We start from the raw sequence: 24,951 nt of genomic DNA, 5'->3' as shown, positions 1-24,951 counted from the left end.
ACATCAGTTATATACTTTCTGGATAGTTGACTGCACGTGTACTTTCTTTTATACAAAAGGTTTTTCATAATATGTAGTTGTAAGTGACATTGTTGACAGCTAACCAGACACTCTAATGTTCAGGTTGAATGTTAAGACCACTGATTGATAGAGTAATTTGGTGGGAAATGACAGGCTGTATACCTGTGTTTTTCTAGGCATTTTTGATCAGCCGTGCCTTATCACAGCTCATGTTCTAATGATCATTGCAGGATGAAGTGGCACAGCCACTGAACCTATCAGCTAAACCCAAGACCTCTGATGGCAAATCACCCACATCACCCACCTCTCCCCATATGCCAGCTCTGAGAATAAACAGTGGGGCAGGCCCCCTCAAAGCCTCTGTCCCAGCAGCATTAGCTAGTCCTTCAGCCAGAGTTAGCACAATAGGTAAGTTCTGTTTCTTTTGTTCTTGCTGATTTTCTGTTTATGGCAATTGAATGAAATCATCTTTTAATGGCGAATCACGCATACCCTGTGCATGGTTTTAGTTCCATAGGAAAGTTTCAATTTGATGAACCTCATAGGTATGTTCTAAACATGCAAATACAATTTATAACTGAAGTCCAAGTTACAATGTCCCCCTGAAAAGCTAATTGAACTGGTTATGTTTGTTGATGTAACAGATGTTCTTAAGTTTATTTTAAAAAGGAGGCCTAAATGACTTAATCGAAGAGAGCAATGTGTCCAGAATGTTGTTGTTAGATAACTTGCCTTTTCCATCACTGAAATATATTTCCATTTTTTTTGTGATGTGTACAAACTATTCATAATGATAAAAGATATTCTACCTAGATGAGCAGGATATGAAGTTTTTCAATTCCATACTGCTTGAGATTTACTTGAACACACCAAAGTATTATAAAAAGTACATAGCTTCATTTCTCCATAATTGTCATTTTGTTAAAGTCAACACTAAAAAATGCTTCTATAAGCTGACTTTTTAAAAATTCCAATGATTCTTACTTTAGTAACACATAAGTCGACTGTACACACTTACTTCAACCTACATTTATTGACATGTTTATCATTTGCATACTGTTATAAGGAAACTAGCACAGACAAGCCTTCAAGGAGCTCAGGGTTTAGTCAGGAGAAAGACTCTTTAGTTAGGGGATGACTCATCCCTCTTACAGTACTAGTCAGCCATAGTAAGTGCTATTTCAGAGCAGAGACACAACCTTACCATCAAAAAGAAGCATGTTGGATTCTACTTGGGAAGGATCAAGGAAGGCTAAGTTGGGGATAGCCTAATTCAGGTGGAGTCTTGAGGAAAAGAGACTGTTCCGGGCATTTTAGCCTTTAAAACAAAATCCAGAGTAAAATAGCATATTTTTGAGAGATGCGCTGAGTTGGTTAGCATACAGGATAAGTGTGTAGTGAAAAGTGATTGGGGCTAAAACTGAAAGGAGCAGATGGAATCTGACTGGATGCTATCCTCAGAAGTTTTGACTTTTTCTCCAGACAGCAATCTGATCAGTACTTTAAGGAAGAAGAGTATTGGCAGCAGGAAGAGATAGGGATGGGGGAAACCATTGTTTTAGTGTAGGATAACAGTTAGTTACATGAATTAGAAATAAGCAGTGATACAACAAAGAAAGGAATAGATTGAGGAGATGTTAGTAAAGAATTGATACAACTATCCTCGACATAAAGTACCTGGTGAGGTTCAAGTTGGAGACAGAGGAGTCTAGGATTTTGAATCATCGAAATAAGAAGGCTAATACTTCCCTTAACTGTGAAAGAGAAGATCGAAGTGGAAGGAGATTTGGAAGAGGAACATAAAAATTTAGTAAGTGTTGAAACACAAGGAGTTGTTAGGTAGAGATATTTGGGGGGAAACTATAAATGTAAGTCTGATATGTAAAGTGCTAGCATTTTAGATGTAGAACTATATATGATATAGGAGATTAAGAGTACACTTATCACAATGAGCACAGAGTAATGTATAGAATTATTAAATCATTATATTGAAACTAAGTATGGAATTATTAAATCACTATATTGAAATTAATATAACACTGTATGTTAGCTATCCTAGAATTAAAAGAAATAAAGGAAATGAAAAGATACATGTACCTCTAAAAAAAATAAGTTCACCCAAAAAGAGTGTGTATAGTAAGAAGAGAACTGAGATAAAGAATCATAGGTATTACCTACTACATTAGATATCATTACTGCATAGCAAATTAACTAATACTCAGCAGCTTAAAATAACCAATATTCATTACCTCGCAATTTCTAAGAGTCAGAATTTGGAAGCAGCTTAGCTGGGTGGTTCTGGCTGAAGGCCTCATGGTTGCAGTAAATGTGTTAGGCAGGGCTCTGGTCATCTATGGACTTTACTAGGGATAGGTGTTCCTTTTTCAAGATGTCTCATTCACATTGGTTTTAATAAAGGATCCATTCTTTGCCTGGCGAGTCTTTCTGTAGGGCTGTTCATTGCATGGAAACTAACTTTCCTCAGACTGAGTGATCAAAGAGGGAGAACAGAGAGAAAGCAACAGTACCTTTTATGACCTAGTCTCAAAAGTCACACAGAGTCCAGTCTACTTTATTCTCGTTATAAGAGAATCACAAGTGCAGCCTAACTCAAAGGAAGAGGTATTAGGCTCCAGCTCTGAAGGAAGGAATATCAAAATATCTTTGTACACATTTTAAAACCAGCAAACCTTTTTAGAGGGAAAACTGATAAAGAGCAAATGATTGTCTTAGAATAGGAATGAAGATAGGGCCGTGTCATGCTAGCCTAGGAAAAATGAGTTTCAAAAAAGGAGGTGTTATTTAACAGTGTTGCATTTGATGACGGAAAAGTTAAAAAAATGCAAAAGAAAAGCTTTATGATTTAGCTGGAGCTCATGGAGAGGTAAACTCTGACAGGGAAGTTTTAGGAGCATGTCTTAGCAGAATTTCAATCACAATGATTTGAAGACTATGAGGAGAGAAAATGCAGCTGATCTATAGATCAGTCTTTTTGTAAGCTTAGTGTTGAGAAGTGATTATTTTAAGAGGACTGCGTAGAGACAAGTTTAAAATAGGACAATCATTCATATATATGTGACTATATATATAATGTCAAGAAGAAGAAGAGTCAGAAACAGATAAAGATATGAAAGAGCACAATGATGGAACAAGACAAAAGATCACGAGAAAGCATTAACCTTGCAAAAGAGCAAAGCCACTCTTTTTTTTCTGAGACTGAACAAAACAAAGGAAAAAAGGGAGTAAAGTTGCAGAGAAATTGTGGGGTGGATAAAAAAAAAAGAAGAAGAAGAAAAGAAAAAGCTGAAGGAATGTCTTTCAAATGCTTCAATCTCCACAGAGTAGAATTCCAGATTATTTGCCAACAGGAAGCCAGTCTGGGGCAGTGGGGCAGCAGAGAGAGCAGAAACTGTGAAAAATTTAAGTCTTGAAAAGTTTGAAAAAGGTTTGGGGTACATGTACATTTTTTATCATCATGCAGCACTCTGTTATGGCCTAACTCGGTTACTTGGCTCCATATCCTAAATGGACTCCAAGATAAGAATTGCTTTCATGTCCTAAGTATGTAAAAGAAAAAATATTTTATCTGGCAGGAATGATTCACTTCCAGAATAGACATGAAGGCTCAGAAATATCACAGCGCTGGTCTATGAGCTACTTTTGTAATGTCACTAGAACTAGAATATTTAACAAAATAACCCATAGATTTGCATTTTTATCATATGAGGATTTTTACTTCAGCATTCCAGGGATTAAGTATGACAAAATATTTTAGAAAGGCAAGAATGTATTTAATGACATTTATCATCTGACTTTCTCCACGACTAAAACTTCTCTTATTTTTTTTTCCTGAAAAATCCCTTCACCACATACACATCTCTCATATATTCCAAGGACTCGAGGCCACTGCGATTTACTTTTCTCTTTTCAGCAAATGCAGATGTTGAAAGCTGAAACTGTAATGAGTAATAATGTAGTTGGATAAAAGCTGTGCACATTAATGGTGTTGTAAAGGTCACCCCTGAAAGAAGAATTAATGTGTTATGCCATTAATAAACCAAGGAAAACTGTGAACTAAAAGATAACTTAAGTTATCGCTAATAACATGGGCTCTTTGCTATATATCTATTAGCTACAAATATAGAAAGTGAGTTTTTGAGGTTGGTGACCAATATTACAATGTATTCTGTAAAAATGCCTTTGATATGGTATGCAAAGCATAGGTTGCTCCAAAAGAAAGGGGATCCTTAAAAGGTATGAATAGTTCAGAAGAATGATGGATAAGTTTCGAATCTTTTGCCCAAATATTATCTTTCTTTTATTGGCCTTTTTCACCTATGTTGTACATATGTATAATACTTTAAACATTTTAAAAGCATTTTTAATCTATTTATCAGTGAAGCTAATTTTAGAATTATAGACCCTGAAATAGATAGTCCAGATATCCATATCATCCAGTCAAAACTTGTTATTTTACAGATAAGGAACCAAGGCCTAAGGAGGCTAAACGCTTACCCAGGGATTCTAAGTAAGTTTCTATCACAGGGTAGACAGTTCTGTGACTCTATGTTTATTTCCTCTGTTTTAATTTCAAGAAAACGACTTTACACGAAGACCTAGTAACTTGCCCAAACTCATAGCCAGCAGAGGGTGAGGCCATAGGATTCATGGTCTCTGGTTGGCATGCTCCCTTTTCAGCTGTTGCCTGTTGGTAGGCTCTCCACATTAGATGTTCTTCTCAGTCATTTATGTAGCTTTTCACTCATTCATCGAATAAATGGGTATTAAATATCTTCTCTATGCCATGCATTTTGCAGGATGGTGAGCAGTTGGAAGTCTTGGAGAGAGACTTTAGATGCCTCCAGCCTTGTACTGTTTAGTCTTTGGAAGAATCTAGAATGTGTTATTCTTACCCTTTATTCTTGAGAAACATTAACACATAAGAAGCAAAACTTTCCTGAGAAAATATAGCAGACTTACATTGGTTCAATAGAATGAAGGAAAAAATTTTCCAGTTCATTAATTTGGTACTTTATTTGTATTACTTTCTAATTTAAAATACAGTGACATAAAGGAGGATATTACCTTGAAGTTTCATTAGTTTACAATTTTAATCAGAAAAGCTTCTATGAGGATGGGTTATCAAACAAAAATATTGTAAGAGTTTAATAGAAAGCCAGTGGATTGTCAGGGAGTTGAGGGTATTATTCAACATCTGGCAATTAACATTTGCATAGCACTTTACAATTTACAAATTGCTTTCACATTTATAATCTAATTAATTCTTGTGAGTTTTCACAGATGAAGAAATGGCTATATATCAGGGTGCCAAAAATTTGATGATGATAAGTGACCTCAACAATAGAAAAAAATTAATATTTGTGGAAAATAACTTGAAACACATGTGTGCTTACTTTTACTTCTAGCTGAAAAGTCCTATGTAAAATAAATATGTAGTAAATAAGAATTTGTATTGCCTGCATAGCATCTGTTAAATCTGTGAGTTTAATAAATCTGTGTCATTACGGCACAGGTTTCCATCAATGTGATGACATAGATAATAACTTGGAATTACAAAGGTAGATACTTTCAACTTAGAAATATGTGTTTATACCTTCAACAGACCCTGTCATGGGCCAAAGGAATAAAAGATTGAAAATTTTAAAATGCCCTCAAGTAATTCAAATATTGGTGTGAAAGACAAACTTAGACAAATGGAAGGCAATGTGACAGTAAAAGCATATATAAGGTTCTGCAGGAGCATAGAGATGAGAAGTTCTAATGTTGCCAAGGAGCATGCCTGGGGTATATCAGGGAAGTCCTTACAGAAGGGGTGACGTTTGCATAAAGTCCCAAACACATCAGAAAGAGTAAAGTTTGGGAGACAGAGGTGGGAGTGGGAGGAGGCAGGCCTTTGCTGGGAATAGAAATTTTGAGAATTTTGTTGGTAGTGATTAAGAAGACAAACCAAAGCATAAAAAAATCAAACTGTGGTGAATTTAACAAGGTTACAGAATCTTGCAAATTTCTTACACCTACATTTCCCAAATTTCATTTGAAGTGCTAACAGGAAGCCATATTGACCATTGCCTTCCCACTTCCCTCTTAAGATTGAGGCTCACCAAAACTTGCCTAAGCCCATATCCACCTTCCGATTCTATCTTATGATGCAGTTGGTGCCTAAATATATAATGAAGGCTAAATAAAATGTATCAAGTGATCATTTGGGGGGTATATAGGGTGATTCCCTTTCATCAAACCTCTATACCAAGAAATTATATCCCTTCACAGATTTTATCATTATGGTCAAAGCCATACAGTAAGACTGCTGAGGGTGAGCAAATAGAGAAAATGAAAGAGAAAAGAAAAGAAAGGAATTAACATTTTCTACTGCCTCCTCAGGTACCAAATGTTATCTACTCCTTCATAAGATATATTTTGTTTAATTCTTCCATCAACCTGACATTCATTTTATAGTTGATGAGAATGGAAATTCAATGAAATTATGTGTTATAGTTTGGCACATATCACACTTCCCAAGAAATAGAAACCCAGACCCACCTGAATCCAATGCCTAAATCCTACCTATTTCACTATGCCATTTTATAAATAAATTGACAGTGAATAAGTTTCATGGACCACTTATTATGCAAGACTGTATTAACTCATTTATGTTATCTGGTGAATGCTATCTCTATTTAACCAATAAGATAATTGAGATTTAAAAAGGTAAAAATCACATGTACAATTTATATAGCTTGTAAGTGGCAAAGTTATGATTTTAATTCAGGCATGTCCAGCTCCAAAATGCAAATTTTTTCTGAAGATCGTAACCTTGGACCAAATCTAGGGAGGAGATGAACACCAGATCCAGGCAAGGATATGAAGATGGAGGAGGCAGAGAGGAAGGGAGACCCCGGGTTATGATGAGAAACGAGGAAGAAAGGAGTATCTATAATGAGGGGATTGTTAGTGAGGTCATTCTGCAAGCCATGGCAAGTGTCCCTTGGATTTGACAACTTAAAAGAGCAAAGGCACAGAAACAAAACTGTAGCAGAAATGAAAGAGCAAAGAAGTAATGGGAGAGTATGATTAGAATCTTAGAAGGTAAAGAGAGAGACAGTTGGAAAGAGAGCAACACAAAGTTGAAAGAGAAACTTATTTGCTTGTCTCGGGTGGAAAAACTTACTTACAAATTGCTTGTCTCAGGTGGAGAAACTTACAATAGAGATGGTGAGGAAGTTCAGATATGGATGACATAAATATGAAAGAGAATGACCAATGGAGATGTATAGAAATCTAGAGCATGAGTTTAGGGTATTTGCCTTGAATAAAAGTAGAGGCACCATTTTCACTGAAGCAGGAGGGGGCAATAGGCAAAAATGAAGACAGATTTGAAGCTCGCAGGAGGTAGGAGTCAGGGTGGGAGTAGGGCGGGAAGGTGAAAGCTCAGCTTTATTGGTCTTTCCACAATCAGAGGTGAAGCCATTTGCCAAGAGAGGGAATCAGCATGATTGGTAATTTGGTGACTGTGATGAGAATAAAATGTAAAGAATAGGCAAAGAGTCCTATTATTATTCAACTCTGTAATATATAAATGCCTTTAATATTTAAGATTTCATATAGCATTTTAACTGAAATTCAAGAGTCTCTAAAAGCAAGAAGGTTTATTTTAAAGTGAACGCTTATTTCCACCTGCATAGGAACACACACCTCAAACTGGAAATAGACATTACAGAACATATGTCTGTCAGTTGTTCACCCCCATATGATTTGCATGCCTTTTGCATCTATATTAATCATTTTTCCTGCACAATGTTATCTTGCAGCACCTAAAAACAAAAAGAATTCATACTTTAGCTCAATGCTATGTGCCAAACCATTTCAAAATGTGTTTGTTCTCTGAAGAAGCTAAATAGATGGCAAAAATGCATGATGCCAGGTTGTACATATACAGGGGTTAGAGCATAGGACAATCAGGCTGATCCTCTTAAGATCTTTTACTAAAGGAACATATACTGAGACCATCACTGTCCTCTAAGAGCTCTATTTCTTTCTCGAGTAGCAGTGTTCACAAACAGAATAATCAAGAATAATATATTAAGAAGGTTGTTCATGAGAACCAAGACAGGATATTGAGGATAATATAAGGTTAAAAACAACCATAATTTAAACATTAACCCTAAAGGCTTGACCTAGGTCTAAATAGTTGTTTACGATTCATATTGTATTTATAATGAGCAAGGATGTTTTGTTCTTTGAATACGTTCCAATGAATTTCGCTCTGAAAAGCAAAACACATAGTGGCTCTCAAGGCTCTTCTTTGTGTCGCCTACACTGGAACTTGTCTTTCTATCTCAAGGAGATCAGAGGATGAAGTCTAGTCTGTGCATAGCAAGGGGGTTGGGGGGAGAGCATGGATCATTTCGAAACCCTCCAGCACTGAAGCACTGCACTAATCTGACATCAACTTCTTCAATAGAAATGTCTAAGCAGCAAGAAAGTATTCTATGTTTTTTTGGCAATCAACAGATCAGATAGAAGAGTCTAGCAATATGACGAGGATGTGTAATCTGAAATGATTAGACAAGGCTCTTTAGTACCAGAACATTCATAATTGAGACAAAGAAAGAGTATTAATAACACTTTCCTAACACGGCAGTTAGCCATTTTATATTTCCTTTCTTTAATCTTAGTGTTTTTCAACAAATCATGGGATTTAATAGCGTGTTTTGGCAGATTAGAGGATTTATGGCCCAGATGTTTTTTGTTCTAAAAATGGATTAGGGTGTAAAGTTTGCTGGAATCCATGGAACATGTTGAGGCAAGCCGGTCATTTTATGTGTGATTAGTGCCTGCCTTCTGTCTCACAGTCCCTCCATCTGTCACAATTCACCAATGGATCTGGTTAGATTTAGCCTCATGTCACAAACAAGTCCCTTTTCTGGGCAATTGCATATTATAGATTCAGTTTATGCCATTTTATGCCCTAGTTAAAAGATAGGGAGAGTGAAAGATGATATATTAGCTTTCTTTTCAATATTTATGAAACAGTCTTTTCCCATCGGTACTCTACCCTGAAGTCCTGCGGGTGATCATAATACTGTGTATCAAATAAATAAATGACCGGTGTTAAAATTAAGTTAAAAATTAGTTTTGCTCCTTACACCTGTGATTCTTTAAAAGAAAAATTTTGACAATTTTTTTTTTTTTTTTTTTACTCACTCTGGATTGTGGAGCTGCTGTAGATGCAAGTTGGCCATTTGACCATCTTATTAAGAGTGTGAATTAAGTGTGACTGTAGTTTTCAGGAGCCACAGTTTCCTACCATACAACTCACAGGTGCTTGGTTACATTCTGCGCTTGAAATTTAGCCCATAACTCTTACAAGTTTGTAATCATAGCAGACCACTGCCACCTGTGGTTTACTTCTCCATCAGTGGATTTCGAGGGGAACGAGCTTCTTTCAATTAGTTAGTAATGATGTGTTCTTTCTGTATATAACAACCGTAACAGTGCAATACGCAAACTCTAAACTGACCTTTCTAATACAATGAGAATGTCAATAATCAGAGTGATAATGATCAATACCTCTATCCTATGTTAGCATTCAAATGAGCCTTACGTGAAAAAAAAAGTCAGATAGGTTTCATTTTTGCACTACAAAATACAAAATGACAAAAGTTCGTTTAAAAATGAATTATAAATTTATAAAATAAATTACATTTTAAATTTCTCTCCAAGCATGTGGAAACAACCATATTTCACTTCAGTATTACATTTGCATCACAGATGCTTGGCACTGCGTTCATGCATGACCGTGTGAAGCAGGCATTAATGATTACTCATTCATTCATTCATTTTAGACAAATGAAATCGAGAAATTATTATATGCCAGACGCCAGTCATTATCCAAAAAAAGACGTGATTTTTTTTCTGGTTGAAGGTTAACCTATTCACACATTTGTACAAAACATAGCTTTTGTTCTGTCACACCCTCAGGTTATTTAAATGACCATGATGCTGTCACCAAGGCCATCCAAGAAGCTCGGCAAATGAAGGAGCAGCTCCGACGGGAACAACAGGTGCTTGATGGGAAGGTGGCTGTTGTGAATAGTCTAGGTCTCAATAACTGCCGGACAGAAAAGGTTAGTTCATAAAATAACTGACTTTCCAAAACTACTTAAATTGCCTAAATGCTTTTTTTCTTTGTTTTCTCATTTTCTCACCACCTCAGAATGATGGTTCTCCCTCCCTTTTTCCCCCTCTGTCAGTATAGAAATCTTCATGCCCATCCTAATCAAAACCATCTGGAAATGAGAAGAGTTATAATTCTCTTCTATCCATCTCCAGACCTTATTGATAATTAATATCCCTCTTTCTGCCATCAGTTTGCATTAAAGTGGAATGGCATTTGAAATATCAGAGTCTGAGTGAAAGTTTTGCTTTACAGAGATGCTTAACTTGTATTTGGGGATGAGCTGGATTTGAAAATGCTGAATCTTCTTTAATCAGCATAAGCTTGGATGATACACATGCTCATAGCCTAAGTAACTAGGATCGTGAAGCTGTCATAATATGTTTCCACTGCAAAGCACTGTCAAGTTTTAGATGCACAATTGGAAATTTTGACTTTATTATAAAACAAAATGTGCTCTTTAAAACTTGGACATTGTTATTATACGTAAGCCCAGTGAAACTTCTGAATTTATCTTAGATGTAATCATTTCAAACACTTTTGTCTAAGCTACATTGTATTTTACTCAGAAAAAAATATTATGTCATTATAAAAAGCTCAGAGTGATGTACTTATCTTGATCATATTTGATATTTCTGATTTGAAATTTTAAGATGTGACTGAGTCTTGTCTTTCCAATCCTGTAGCTAGGGAGATAAAGTAAATAGGAGAACAAAAATGATCAGCTACTTAGCAATAACTTGAAAGTTAGCCATCATGGAAAGCTTGCGAGTCAAACGGGGTTGTCCAGAATGAGCAGATTGCTAATTTGATAGATCGCTGGTTTCCCTGGCTTTGTATGGAATTTGATGTGCAATCTCTAAGAAGCTCACAACCTGCATAGTGAAGGTGAAATCTACGTGGAATCCTGTCACAACCCTGGTCCAAACATGGGTCAAAAGGATGGAAAAATGACTTCAATTCTGCTCTGTACCTAGAGGGGAAAGGAAAGCATGGTTAGGTGTACATCTCTGGTAATCACACAACAGAAGAAGAAGAGCGACACTGGTACGGGGAGAAGGACACAAAATTTTTCTAGCTAAGCACCAGAAGGGAAGGGGAAAAGCAAAGTGACAGCTCTAAGAAGGAATGATAGCAAGCATAAAGGAATTTATATTCAAATATTTAAACATTCTTGAAAGGATGCTTGAACAGAAATTCCTTTTCTCTGCTCCCCATGTAGAAATGAGTTTAACACTCAGCCAGATGCTAATGCAAAGTGACTCAAGCTATTCCTCGCAAGCATAGCTAAATTGCCGTTATTTGTTAAGCGCATTGAATTCAGCTGTGGATATAGCAGTTGGTTGCATTCAGCAAGCATCTGTACCCTTTTTTTTTTTTTAATCCTCCAAAGCAGAGACAACTCTACCTATCCCCTCCCTCTCCTCCCCTGTGCTGGCTGGGAATTGTCAAGTGACAACCGACCAAATCCTTTTGGACAGGAAGCCTTCATCCTGAGTTCTATATACTTGCAAAACAGGCCTTGTGGTTGGATCAGGGAGCCCATTAAAAGCACTTTGATGGTATGGAAATTCATCTTCATGAAGCTCCTAGGCCCCTAAGCAGCATGCTGTTTAGCTGTGGTTACAGATCACTCATTCAGATCGGAGGGCAATAATTGTGCTGACGGCTTGTAAGGCAATGGAAGTACATAAAATAATCCTGGGCCCTCCACCATGGCACTGCGAGTTAATCTTCTCTAATACAGATCAGCTGTTGTTCTAACACATGACTTTATGCCGGCTCCAGTGACTCTGCTCAGCCTTTTGATTAAGTACCAGGAGTGGAACCATCTGCATTCACTTTACTCCATAGTTGTCCATTGTTAGGGGACTTTATTTCCACTTCTTGTTCCACCTCCACAATCATACTTTTTTTCTCTGATTAGCACCTTCTCTATTTGTGTTGCACGAGTGAGAATTGCCTCTTATTGAACACTACTGCCTACAGTTCCCCTTTCTCTTTTGTAGCATTATAACCTTTTAGAAACCTATTTTTTGAGTCATACCTGCCAAAATCTGTTGGCCAGTTAAGATGTCTTCATTCTCAAAAAGGCTGTCATTCCCAAATCTCTTCACCATGCACTTTCAATGCAGTTGAGTTATATCACCAACTACAGTTTTATATTTTCATGGGTTTTTAAGTGAAAATCTTAAAATACAGAAGTGAAACAGTTCCATTATTGTAACAGTATGACAAACTTCTGTAAGGTGAAAGTAAATATTTTCAGCAGAAGGATCTGAATGACACCTTGATACCTGACAATGAAAGTGTGATTTTGAAGCTGAGAAGTAGGTATTAACTGTGGTTGCCTTTTTCTGTTGAACTAGCTTGGGTGTCATTTCTGTAATACGGATGATTGATTTATGTGCAACTCATGGGAATGAGATAATGTCAAATTTATATCCTTTAATTAACACCTGCTATGTAGGAGGGGTGGTATAGTGAGCTTGAGATACTGTATTGAATGAGAAAGTGTGTCCTTTGCCTTTATAAAGTATATAGCTTAAATCAAATTATTTTGACTGTTAACCATGGCCTCTATGTGTAAGCCTACTTGTAAGAAGTGAATAAAGACCCCACCCATTTTGCTCAGCATATCAGATCATTTCTATACCTGAGTTGACAAAGGTGGCTGCTTATTCTTCCACATAAAGTAACATCACTATGCCTATTGTGTTGTTTTTCTCCTAATACCTACCGTTTTCATAGATTTTTATAATTGCCCAACTTTATCCATAGCCAGAGCATAGGTAGATCAGTGGTTGGTTTGAAATTTTGCTTTCATTTGAAAGACATAAACAGAAGATATGATAAATTTTTTGTACTCTATCACATCATTCAAATACCAAAAAAAGAACATTTCTCTCACTAAGACAATACTCCCAGATTCCTAAACCCAGAAAGTATGTGAGGTGTAAGGATAGCCGGGGTGAAGACGGGTGGAGGAGTAGGGGTGTGGGTGGCAGATAAAAGAAAAAAAAAAACATATAGAAAAGAACTGGGAGAAAGGAAAGGGGAAAAGAGAAAAAAAAAAAAACAGCCTGGTGCTTCCCAGCTTCCATTAGTCTGAGGTCTGAGAGGTGATAGCATGACCTGAGATCCCTGGGTTGGAATCCTGTAGTAGAGATTTGTTTTCTTGAGTACATAAACCTTATACATAGTAACTTTTCTCCAGATTTCAAATGACCAACATGGTTGTCCCAAGTAGAAAGTCTTAATTCTGAAAAGCTGTAATTGGTAGTAAAAACAATTAGAGGTGTGAAGATAGGGACAAATGTTTTCTAGTAATATGCACCAAAACACATAATGAAAGTCATTTTTACTAAAACACATTTTAATTGAAGACTTCTAAAAGATTTCTCATTTTTTTTACTTTTCTTGGAAGTGTTTCAACATACCCAAAAACTGTGTATGTCAGGTTTCTTGGAAACTCTGGGACACAGTGTTATTTATAATTGTCATTTCAGGTTAATTATAGTCTGATTGCATATTCCGATAATGTTATCTTTTATCACATAGCTCTTCACAGATGAGTGTTATGGATGAATAAAAAATCTTCTCAGGTAGGAAGAATCAGAAAGACCCTCATACATTTAGTTTGTAGAAACCACCCATTTGTTTCATTAACACCCACCTGGCATAATCTTGGCCATATGACCGACTGCATACTCAGGTTCCGACCTTATGTTTGAAGGTAGCCATGGTTAGTAGGAAATCATAAAGTCCTCAGTTTTTGTATCCGTTTTTCCTGATGCCACCAGGCAGTACTAATTTAATAGAGACCAGTACATTTGACCAAAATGTGGTATAGACCAGAAGTTTCCTTGCTTATTTCCCTCACCCCCAGTGGAATGATGCCTGTATTTGTTAAACATGTATTTCATTACATGCATCAGGATATCTAAATACAATAGCTTCAACAGATAATGATTAATTTTTAGCACATAATGAAGTTTTGTAGAAGGCAATTGGCATTAATTTATCATCTCAGAGATATCATGATTGAAATCTTCATGATTCTCTTAGCTTTTCCTTTAGGGTCTTCAAATGTTGCTGTACCTACAACTATGCCATGAAGGCAGGCCACCTGGGGAAGGAGAAGCAGTTTTCTCTTTGCTATTTTCAATCCTCTTTCACATAGTGTCTCCTTCATTCACATAGGGATGTTCACTGCACCCCTCACGCAGACTTCCACAAATATCTCATTTGGATAGAAATGGGTTGATTGCATACCTTTAAGACAATTACTGGCCAGAGGAAGGGAACCTGCCTTAGGTTGATCATGAATTATATTTTGGGACTGAATTAGAAAGACCATAGTCTATACTCCTGGAGATCAAGAGATATCTTAAGATCAAAGATTATCTGCAGAGAAGAAAAAGACCAGAATGGCTATCGAGTAAAAAAGGTCATAGTAGGCCACAGCTGCATGATAAAAATGATATCGAAGCTCTCAAAATTTTCTTAATGAAACTGGCTTGTTTTGATTGTGTTATACTCATCATCATCTATCTAGCTACTTTTATTTTTGCACTATTACAAGTCTGTGGCCTTATACCTTATCTGTGGTTCTTAAAGAATTAAATCACACACAAGCATGTACACACACACACACACACATACACACACACATACACCCTTGGGTGACAGGTTAAACCAATGAATGTGATGTGTGTTCGCACATATGTTTCTACATGTTAAGGCCAACTTCTGTACTGCTTTCATATATAAAACAGATGTCACTCACAAAAATAAACATGCAGATGTGTGCATTTATTTTTTTAAGGTAGAGAACTTATCCACCACATAAACATTAATTGCCTACAGTGTACTTGAAATCCAAATGCCTACACATGCTATGAATTCCTCTATTCCAGCAAGTAAGAATTCCTGGCAAAATGCCTTACTTTTCCTTCTGTGGTTCAGTGAAAATTCATGTCTGATTTCCACAGAATAAGGTGAAAATTTAGAGAATCATAGGTATATTTTAAACCATAATTTATTCAATAATGATAGCAGTTTCTCTTTTTTACTTGTCAGTCATACTCATAGGAAGCCTTACCAATACTACATAGACTAATTTGTAAACAGAGGTTAATTTTTATTACTCTGGCACTTAGAAACTCTTCCACTACAACCTCCTCTCTTTCTGCTATTGTCAACCTCTTTCTTTCCCTTTAACAGAGTGCCAAACATGAAATGACAGTGACCAATGTTGACTTAATGTGGATGTTTAATAATGAAAAAAAGTGTGTCAGTCCCAGCATTAGTTACAAATGGCAGTAAGTGTATCGGATGGCAGCCCTGTAATAATTTTACATCCATCATTCTTTCCTGATGCTTCGCTGGCCATCTGATGGATGGGGCCAGCAGTGTTAACTCTTCAGAAACTGACACAGTGTATCTAGTTCAGCATTATCTAACACATGCTCCTTCCCTTAGATAAGGACAAGGCATGTGAGGAATTGTGAATTACGGGTTTCGCTTTGAAAAAGTGAATATGAAGGAACTCATGCCTCTGCATTCAGGGAAAGACACTACAATTAATTAATGATTTATGGATGGCTTTTGTAGATGTTGCCTTTAGCCAAAATGAATTAGAGAAGTCAAATTAGAACTAGATATTTCAATGGTTAGAGGAAAAAATTCATGAAGGAGAAAGGCATGTTAGGTAAATCCTTTGGGAGAAAGTGAGATAGATCATTGCAGCTCAGTGACAAAGCAGGAGCTTTTTTATTGGGGGGGGGAGGTTGTGTGTGAACATGCATGTGTGATTTTTAAAAAGCCCCCAGTCTGCTGGTTGGAAGTTGTCTAGGAAAAACTTACAGTAACACAAATTATTAATGTCGCTTCTTTATAAAAGTGAGTATATGTTATTTTTTAATCTCTACATTTACATATTAATTATTCCATGACTTTAAAAGATACACAAAAAAATCTGATGTTGAGTGCTTGCCTTTTTATTATTAGAGACTCTCTACTCTGAAAATTTATATAAAATGGAAGGGAACTGCTTTCTAGGCAACTGATTATTAGGAAATCTAGACCAGCTTTCTATGTGCAAGTTGGCATTTGATCCTTAGGTTTTCTTTTCTTTTGTTTTTCATTCATAAAACCTTCTTAATTCTGAGTGTCTTAGCTAGGGAACACTTCTTATGGGACAGGAAGGGAGAGGAAAACCCCTTAGTGAATATTATCAGCACAGAGCAGCCAGTTTTCAAAGACCATGACAAAAAGGCAAATAGGTATTATGTCATCACCCATCCATCACTCTATATGTCAGCCTTTCAATAATTCCAATCGACATTCTCGACAGGCTGGTGCAAGTTAAAGGGGGTGTTTGTTTCTAGAAATTGAGTATGGGCTGTCTATAGCCTTTTGTTCCAGATGGTTTTCTTCTGTGTCTTTTCATTTCTTTCTTTTTCTTTCTTTTCTTTTTGGGGGTATTTAATTGAAATACATGCCGAGTTTGCAGACTGCAAAGATCAGAGCTGTTTTCGTCCAGCAGTGGTAACTATGCATTAAACATTTTGATTTGTTTGAGCTTGAAGTTTAGTCCTTTTTTGCCATTTGCTTCATGGAGTTTGTGTATATTTACAGCCTCTGCATTTAATGGCCACATGCCTTATTTTCACAGATGGCCAGTGGAAGACTTTTTCTTTCTCTTAGTATAGCCCGCTTTCAGTTTTGCTACATTTGTCACAGTGCCACTACTTGCAGCTAGCAAGTGCCCACGCTTGGTGGGGAGCAATTATGGTGTGAGTTTTTAAGGAGCTTTTTAAAGGTTTTTTTTTCCAGTAAACTTTTTATGGTTTAATTTTCAAGCCTAGAAAAGCTGTGCATGTTTTCAAACAGAGAGTCTTGTGTTCTTTACATCATTCTGGTAGAGGGGTTAGTGCAGGATGGTCCAATAAAATGAGACACACGGGGCATGCCAAATTGGGCTTTCGGATAGACACCCACAGGCCTCTCTGATGATTGAAATTGTCTATTCATTTAAAGACATGAGGATATGCCACAATAGTATTCCTGAAAAAAGCAAGTTTGAAAACACCATGTAGAGAGTGATCTAGATATTTTTCAAGTCTATTTCTATGTTACATAGATAAAACACTAGAAGAATAGTATAGGACAGTTATGTCAAGGTGATAGGATTATAAATTGACATGCATGTGCCCACATTTCTGATTTTTCTAAATTTCCTATAAATAAAGTAAGAATCACTTTTGTTGTTGGACCAGAAGTGTTCTCTTCAAACACCTGATCTATTAAGAATGGTCTTTCCTTTTCTTCTCCCCTGTTCCTTTCCTCAACCCCAAGACTGAATAGCTGCCTTTAAGACAACTAAACATTAAAGCACTAAAATAATTACAGACATTTGCTTTTCAGTTATCCTCTTATATTTGCTAGGTGTGATTAATCCTCTTTTGTCACTTATTGCAAACTACTTGAGCAATATGGATTAAAAATTATGAGGAAAATATTCCAAATTTGCCATGTATTTCAAAGGGTCTCATTGAACCTTTCCTAGCTTACTGCTCCTCCTTGTTTACAAATGAGAAAGACTTGCTTATGGATCATAGGAATAATAATGGCTATTGCTATTTATTTTGTGCTTTACCCTTTTCAAAGTGATTTCACATTAGCCTTCAACCTTGTACTTTGACAAGAGCAGAACAGGATCCTATCTTTTCTTTTAAAAAATAAAAATGAGATTTGAGAAGATTACAGGAATTCCAATGGGAGATCTGTTTTTAAACCAAGGTCTTGTGGCTTGGAGTTCAGTCTCTTTTCTAATGGACCGTGCTGATGAAGTTTAAGAAAGTACTCAGTGCCTGATGATTAGCTTGTGCCCCAGCATTGGTCACGTGTAGGATTCAGTACAGTCTTGAGGCTTTCTTACAAAAATCTCAATTAAGCAATAACCATCTCCGTGATTTGTACATCGTTCTTCCCATTCTTTGTTTTTCCTGGTCTGCTCCCTTCCTAGATCTCTCTTCACCACACAACCACTAACCCAGCCACTTCACTAAAGGATGAGCAAGGAAAACAAAACAAATGTGCTCAATCTTATTTGTTTTGCTTCTTGTAAGCAGTGCTGATAAAACATGTGAAGTTTTAGCTGTTGATTAATTGGAGAGTCTAAATATCTATTCAAATCCATATATTTTTGTCCCTTCCCTTAAAACAACCATGGATAATTGAAAAGTGAACTATAACTCTGATGTGCCTGTTTCTATTCATCAGATCCAGCATTTCTGAACCAAGCCATGACTCTTTAAGATAGTCCAATTATATTTATTTAACTGAGGTAACTACTGGCTACTGAGGCTACATTCATAAGAATGCTAACAGTTTTGTAGCTTTTATTCCATGAGAAGGAAAAATTGAAGAGAAAAATTCTATACATTTCCGTAGCTCAATGACTGAGTTACCCATTGTTTATAGAACAATTAACATCAGACAATATTCAAGTTTTGTGTTTACATCTATGCAGCCCTCCCACCTACCGGACATCCTGCGTTGGTTGTGAATTCTATTGTTTTTCTTTGTTGGCCGCCTGTTTTTCTCACGTTAACCCTTTTGATTTAACTCAGTGTGCACAGTATCTGTATCTGCCCTGCTTTGAAATATAACAAGGTCTTTTTTTAGACTTCGGTTGAATGCTGACCACATAACACAAACATTTGAAAACTCAGGTCTTAGTTTTTTCTTTGCCTGTCTTCCCTTTCCTTGGGTACACACCATAAGCACCACTGTGACAAATAAGCCAAGACCAGTATTTTGCCATGACACTATTCATGTGTACCTTCTTTGTGACTGATCTGTTTTCTACAGATTCCTTTGAGTGGCTTTTTTGTGCATTAATCCTCCAGGCCTCAGTGACTTCTTCCTGTTCCTGGCGGTGGTTTTCTGTTTTAAGGACTAAATTAGTAATGTGGAATTTGGGCATATAACTGTGTCTTTCACAAAGTACCTGAATCTGTGACTCTGATTGTCTGTGTGGATTTGACAGTCTCTTCACAAAATGTATCTCAATAACTATGTTTTTTCACAATTTGAAATATCTTCCTTGACTTTAAGAAAATGATATGGAATCGTCAGTTATGAATGGAGTGCCCTTATGGTTTGAAACAAAAATTTTTGAGAAAACTTTCTTTTATGGTAGAAAATATATATAGTTTTATACACTGGTCAAAATCTTTTAGTTTTGTGTTAGGAAATGCCCAGTAAAGTAGGACATAGATTTGCAGGTTTGAAAGACAATGAAAAGGGCCTTGAATTTCCTCTTCAATATTTTTAATATGCCAGACAGGTCGTCATATGTTCAATACTTGAAAATTTTCAGAGAGGGGAAATTTTTTTACATTTTGAGGCAGTTCATTTAATGGACAGACACGTCTGACTATTACACAATTCTTTGTGGTTTGTTACATTTCACCTGATAACTTACAGCCATTGGTCAGCATTGTATATCTTGACTTTATATGGCCAAATGCTATCCCTTTTTTCACAAATAACAGGACTTAATTCTTTTTTTAAATAAGTTCATTCTTAAGATCTTTAAAGACTGGTGCTTTTTACCCAGTTTTCCCATCTCCTTTCCTTTTCAAGGTCCTATGCAATGACATAAGGATATTATGACAATAAGGATATTGGTAGGAACATAATCCAAAGCTTGAGTAAAGTCCAAAACATTATAGCCATTGAATACCCCTGGACTGCCTTACATTTCCTATAGAAAAAATAAACTAAGGTCATTACAATATTGTTTTTGTTAATGAATCCATACTGGCTTTTTGCTGACCCTACATCCTCTGCTAAGTGCTCTTAGCTAATTTTTGTAACCATCAGCTCTGTCTTTTCTGGAACATACATTACATGCTCAGGTCATTGTTCCTCAAATTCCTCTCTTTCATAAATTAGAATTAATTGCCATTAACTTTCTAGTAATTCCCCTACTTTAAAATCAGTTCTTTAGGGATGCCTGGGTGGCTCAGCGGTCAAGTGGCTGCCTTTGGTTCAGGTCATGATCCCGGGTTCCTGGGATCAAGTCCCACATCAGGCTTCTTGTGAGGAGCCTGCTTTTCTCTTTACCTATGTCTCTGCCTCTGTCTCTGTGTCTCTCATGAGTAAATTAAAAATTTAAAATAAAATAAATTCTTTAAAAATCATAGATAGGGAGTCATCAATTTTATGTACAATTCATGCTACTATCTTGGAAAATTATTCATCTGGATGAAGACTTGAATTCATAGAAACTATGTGTTTCCTTCAAAACCATTTCATCTATCTTCAACTTCACAATACTTTTTAAGAAAACATGATCTGCCAGTACATTTCAATTTGACCAGATTGCCTGAGGAAACTAAGTTTCTAAGAAATTTAGGTGAAATTATGCTTCAGAAAACACTTCCTGAAGGTGGTTACCAAATTTCATAAAAGGAAATTAGATTGTGGAAAAAAATTATGTGCTCTAATTCATGATTTTCTCCACTAGGGAAATCTCTGGATTTTTAAAAAGAAGACATCAAGATTAGATAAGGATGATTTTGCAGATGACTAGACCAGAGGCCATTTATGGACCTTTCCAACCCCTTTGCTCCCATATCTCTATGACTGATTCTCTGATGGAAAATATTCCCAAGGGATACCAAATTTCAGAGTACCAATGTGTCTAGAAATATTCTAATAAATACATTTGCATTTGACCAGAGTAAAATTAGTCAATGATTTCTTCAACTTGGGTTTTTGTTAGTCTTGAAGGGAAGAGAGAGAGAGAGAGTGTGTGTGTGTGTGTGTGTGTGTGTGTGTGTAGGTGTCTGTGTATGTGTGTGTGTGAAAGAGAGAGAAAATATATTTGTATATAATTTATATACAATTTACAAGAAAGCCTTTTCTCCTATTTGTGCTGTTAGATTATATAAGTGGATGGTTATTTTTTAGAAAATGGCATTCTCAATAAGCAAGGGTGGAACTGAGAAGTTGAGGGGGTAGACATATGCATTATTTCTTTGTATTTTGCTTATGCTGATGAGAAAAATATCCAACTGATAAATCATTATGGCATTATAAATAATCTTTCATCTTCTTTGGTGGTCTGTGAGGTTCACATAATTGGAGGGTTAAAAACCTTTTTTGTTTCATTCTTCCTCCCGTGTCATTAGTATAGAAGTAGACCATAAAAAAGTACAGCCAGAAGGGGTTTAACTGTTACTGAGTCAACATTTGACAGTCACACTCTATTCTGTCATTTCATGCATGTGCTTTTTATGAGTTTTATAGCTTTGTGAGCTTTATTTCAGGGATGTCCATTATGATAGCTGATCCACAGCCCATCTCTCTTTGTGTATATGTGTCTGCTGGGGAGCAAAGCTCATCACTTACACGGATCCCAATTTCAAGGAGTAACAGAGGAACCATTTCCTTGTGCATTGTTTAATCTGGGATTAGGTAACTAAGGAAATATCTACCTCCTCTAAAACAGAGTTTTTGTGTGTTTTTTCTTTTATTTTGTTTTGTGTGCTCTATGAAGTATCAACACAGGATGTTCGCTTGAGCCTTTATAAACAGTGAATTTTTAGTTATTTTCTGTATACGTTGAAGTAATGGAATAGGAGAAGTTTTCAATTTAAGTATGTACTAGACCTGTAAACCATCATGCTGGACATCAAATGGAAAATGAAAAGATTAAATACATTGTTGTAGATGACAGATAAGAGAAATGAAAAAAAATATCTCAACAATTTTTGGAGTTGTTAGCAAAATTCTCCTTTTGAATGCATATTTGTTCACTACTCTAGCCATAGGGAAAAAAAGGTCATAACCATGGCAAGTTATTTAACACTGAGATTGAGCTAACTATTCCTGTAATTCATATATGTTAGGAAGAATCTTTACTTTTTCAGTTTCCCTCATTGACTTTTTCCCCTGATATTAAAAGCATAGATATCTTGATTTTTTTAAGTTGATGAGAATCTATCACTATATTTAAACCCCATTTACAAATTAGGATTCTGGGACTCATGGAGGATAGTCTAAAGTAACATAGCTAATACATATAACAGAGTTTGGTTAAGGATTTTTCTGATCCCCAAACCCATTATTTCCTTATGGGTCATTTTCTATATTTTCAAATATGTCCTCTTCTCATTAATTCTTATGGTCTTTTGCCATTCAGAATGTACAGATCTTTACTGACTACTTCTAATCAACTCATTGCTTACCTCTCTAGATATTTCTTGGCTTTCCTTGTTGATTTTCACCATAGCTTGGTGTCATGCACAAACAATACATGTGTTGTTTTCAAATCAACTGAATAAGCCCCAGAGCCTAAGACCAGCTGCCAAATTGCCTATGTGGATACTAGCACAGTAATAATACTTCTTTAAACGCTGGGTTTTAGAATCATTTTTTGACCCCCAAAATATGTATGATCTAAGACATTGTTTTCTTCTGTAGATGAGATACAACCCATTTGGTTCCAGTTGACATAGGACCAGAAGATTTGTCAAGTACAAATAGACTTAGCCTAACATTACCCCTTGATCTCAATAAACCTACAGTATTGTATAAGATTTGATTAGCCAGGTAGGAGTCCTCATTCCAAAGGAAATCTTATTGTTATCCGATTGCTAATTTGTATTCAAGAGAGAAAGCGTACAGGTAATCTTTTTGATCCTTATTTATAAATTCTGAAGACTCTTTCACTTTGACTACTTTGTAGTAATTAAAATGTTTGTACCCTCTACTCTGAGGTTACTCAGAGCATTTCAGAGTTTTAGCAATAATTTCTTTAAATGTGTTTTATTTGTTTTATTTTTGTTTTATTTATGATAGAAAAATGGTAGAGGAGAGAAAAATCAGTGAATCTGCCAGTTTCAGATCAGCATTTGGATAGTATTGAAGAGCAGCAAAGTAAAAATGCTATATGGGATTTGTGCTGAAGAACAGTGATCTTAAAGTGGGGGCATGAGGTGTTCTCTTTCTGTACAAATTCTTAAAATGTATTTCTTATTGGAGCCAGATGTGACTAAGATTCTAAATTGGTAAAAAACAAAAAAACTATCACTTGTGCCCATCAGCATTTTATCTGCTTCCCCAAATTCATTTTCTTAAGTGTTTCCCATTTTCAGCATCTTCCCAAGTACCCCCTTTCTATCTGATATCAAACTGCACTCATTTTGCTTCTGCTGCCTCTATTCATTCATTCATTCATTAAGAGGGGAGGGATAAGAGAGGAGGGGTAGAGGAAGAGAGAGAGAGAGAGAGAGAAAATCTCAAGCAGGCTCTAAGGCTAGTGCAGAGCCCTATGCAGGCAGAGCTCCATCTCACAACCCTTAGATCATGATGTGAGCTGATATCAAGAGTTGGACACTTAATCCATTGAGCTACCTAGGTGCCATCAGGTACCTCTATTTAGAAAAGGTTAATTTAATTATAGGAGCTTTGAGAATCAAAATATTACCTTTTTTTAGTAATGTTGGCACATTTGGAAAGAGGCTTTCAGTAAAGATTTAATCCAAGGAACAGAATCTTCAGTGGTTGAATTTTAGACATGATAGTGCATAAGTGGACTTTTTGGGGAAGGGGACAGCCAGGGATGGTGGAACTGGAAGGAGTAGGATCAGAGGAATCTTCTCAAGGTACCAGCATTCATGCTTTATAACATTTGGCTGATTTTTTTCTCCTCCTATATACCTAAATAGATTGGATTTAAAGTTTTGAGAACTATTTTTAAATCCAACTCATTCTTATGATGTTTCAGTATATTATCTAAACTCCTATCCACATAAAGATTTATATATACCCCTGTACATAAGAACTAAATATACACTTTTATTTGCTATAAAATCAATATTCATATGAGATTATATGGTAATTATTTTCCACAGGACCATTGTATTTTTATATACTGTATATTTACCATATAACCACTTAGGTTTTAGTATAGCCCCCTTACCTCAATTCCTTCTGATCTTCTGAATTTATTGTCATCAAGGGTTTTTAAAATGTGCCAATGTTACCATTTTTATTTACATGCTGTTGTAAGATGTTTTAATTAAAGACACACACCACAAACCCTCTAATTCCTTCAGTCACATCCCATTTCCCTGTTCACGTATCTGAGAATTAGCTCTGCAAAGGATCACAAAAACAATGCAGCTTACCCTGTTGACTTCCGCTGTCTCCCACCCACAGACTCTTGGGAAGTATTGTCAATTCCATTTTGGGTAATTAATTAAATAATTTTATTATGCTGTGTACTTTAGGGGTAGATAATTGGAGGTTACTTACTGTAAAAACTCATGGTTAGTTTCCTGACCTCATTTGCTAATTTTAGCCTCTTGGTAAGATGGCACTAGATTCATACAGCTGAACTCAGAACCTTAGAGGTCACTCAACATCTTGTCCTCTTTCTACTCCAATTGCCTTCATTTTGCTTTTTCTTCTGAAAAGACTGCTTCAGAATGGAAAACTCTCTCTAAAATATATAGCATTATTGCCTTATACACAATTAAATCAAAACCTGAGAGGCAATCCATACCTAGAACATTCCCCAAAAATAGTAAAGTCTTCATTGACTGGAGACTATCATATCATGTTGATGGAATGTGTGGTTTTTTGTTTATTTTTAATGTAACTGTCTTCTATTTTAACAGCTACATTTACTATAAAGAGTCTGTTAA

The 24,951-nt window shown here is 36.1% G+C and overlaps 1 protein-coding gene across 13 annotated transcripts in view; it reads left to right on the top strand.

Annotated features, from left to right (window-relative positions):
• Positions 1-24,951, top strand: part of SOX5 (SRY-box transcription factor 5) — a 999,299-nt gene that overhangs the window by 957,186 nt on the left and 17,162 nt on the right. For all 13 annotated transcript variants that reach the window (XM_055318826.1, XM_055318829.1, XM_055318827.1 and 10 more), the window contains 2 exons: positions 252-429; positions 10,024-10,169. In XM_055318826.1, coding sequence (XP_055174801.1) covers positions 252-429; positions 10,024-10,169 — 324 coding nt within the window. The remainder of the gene's footprint in view (positions 1-251; positions 430-10,023; positions 10,170-24,951) is intronic.

The sequence above is a fragment of the Nyctereutes procyonoides genome, unplaced genomic scaffold, assembly GCF_905146905.1.
Source record: "Nyctereutes procyonoides isolate TBG_1078 unplaced genomic scaffold, NYPRO_anot_genome, whole genome shotgun sequence".
Taxonomy (NCBI): domain Eukaryota; kingdom Metazoa; phylum Chordata; class Mammalia; order Carnivora; family Canidae; genus Nyctereutes; species Nyctereutes procyonoides.
Note: the sequence above shows the minus strand (reverse complement) of the source record. Positions and strands in the feature narration are given on the sequence as shown.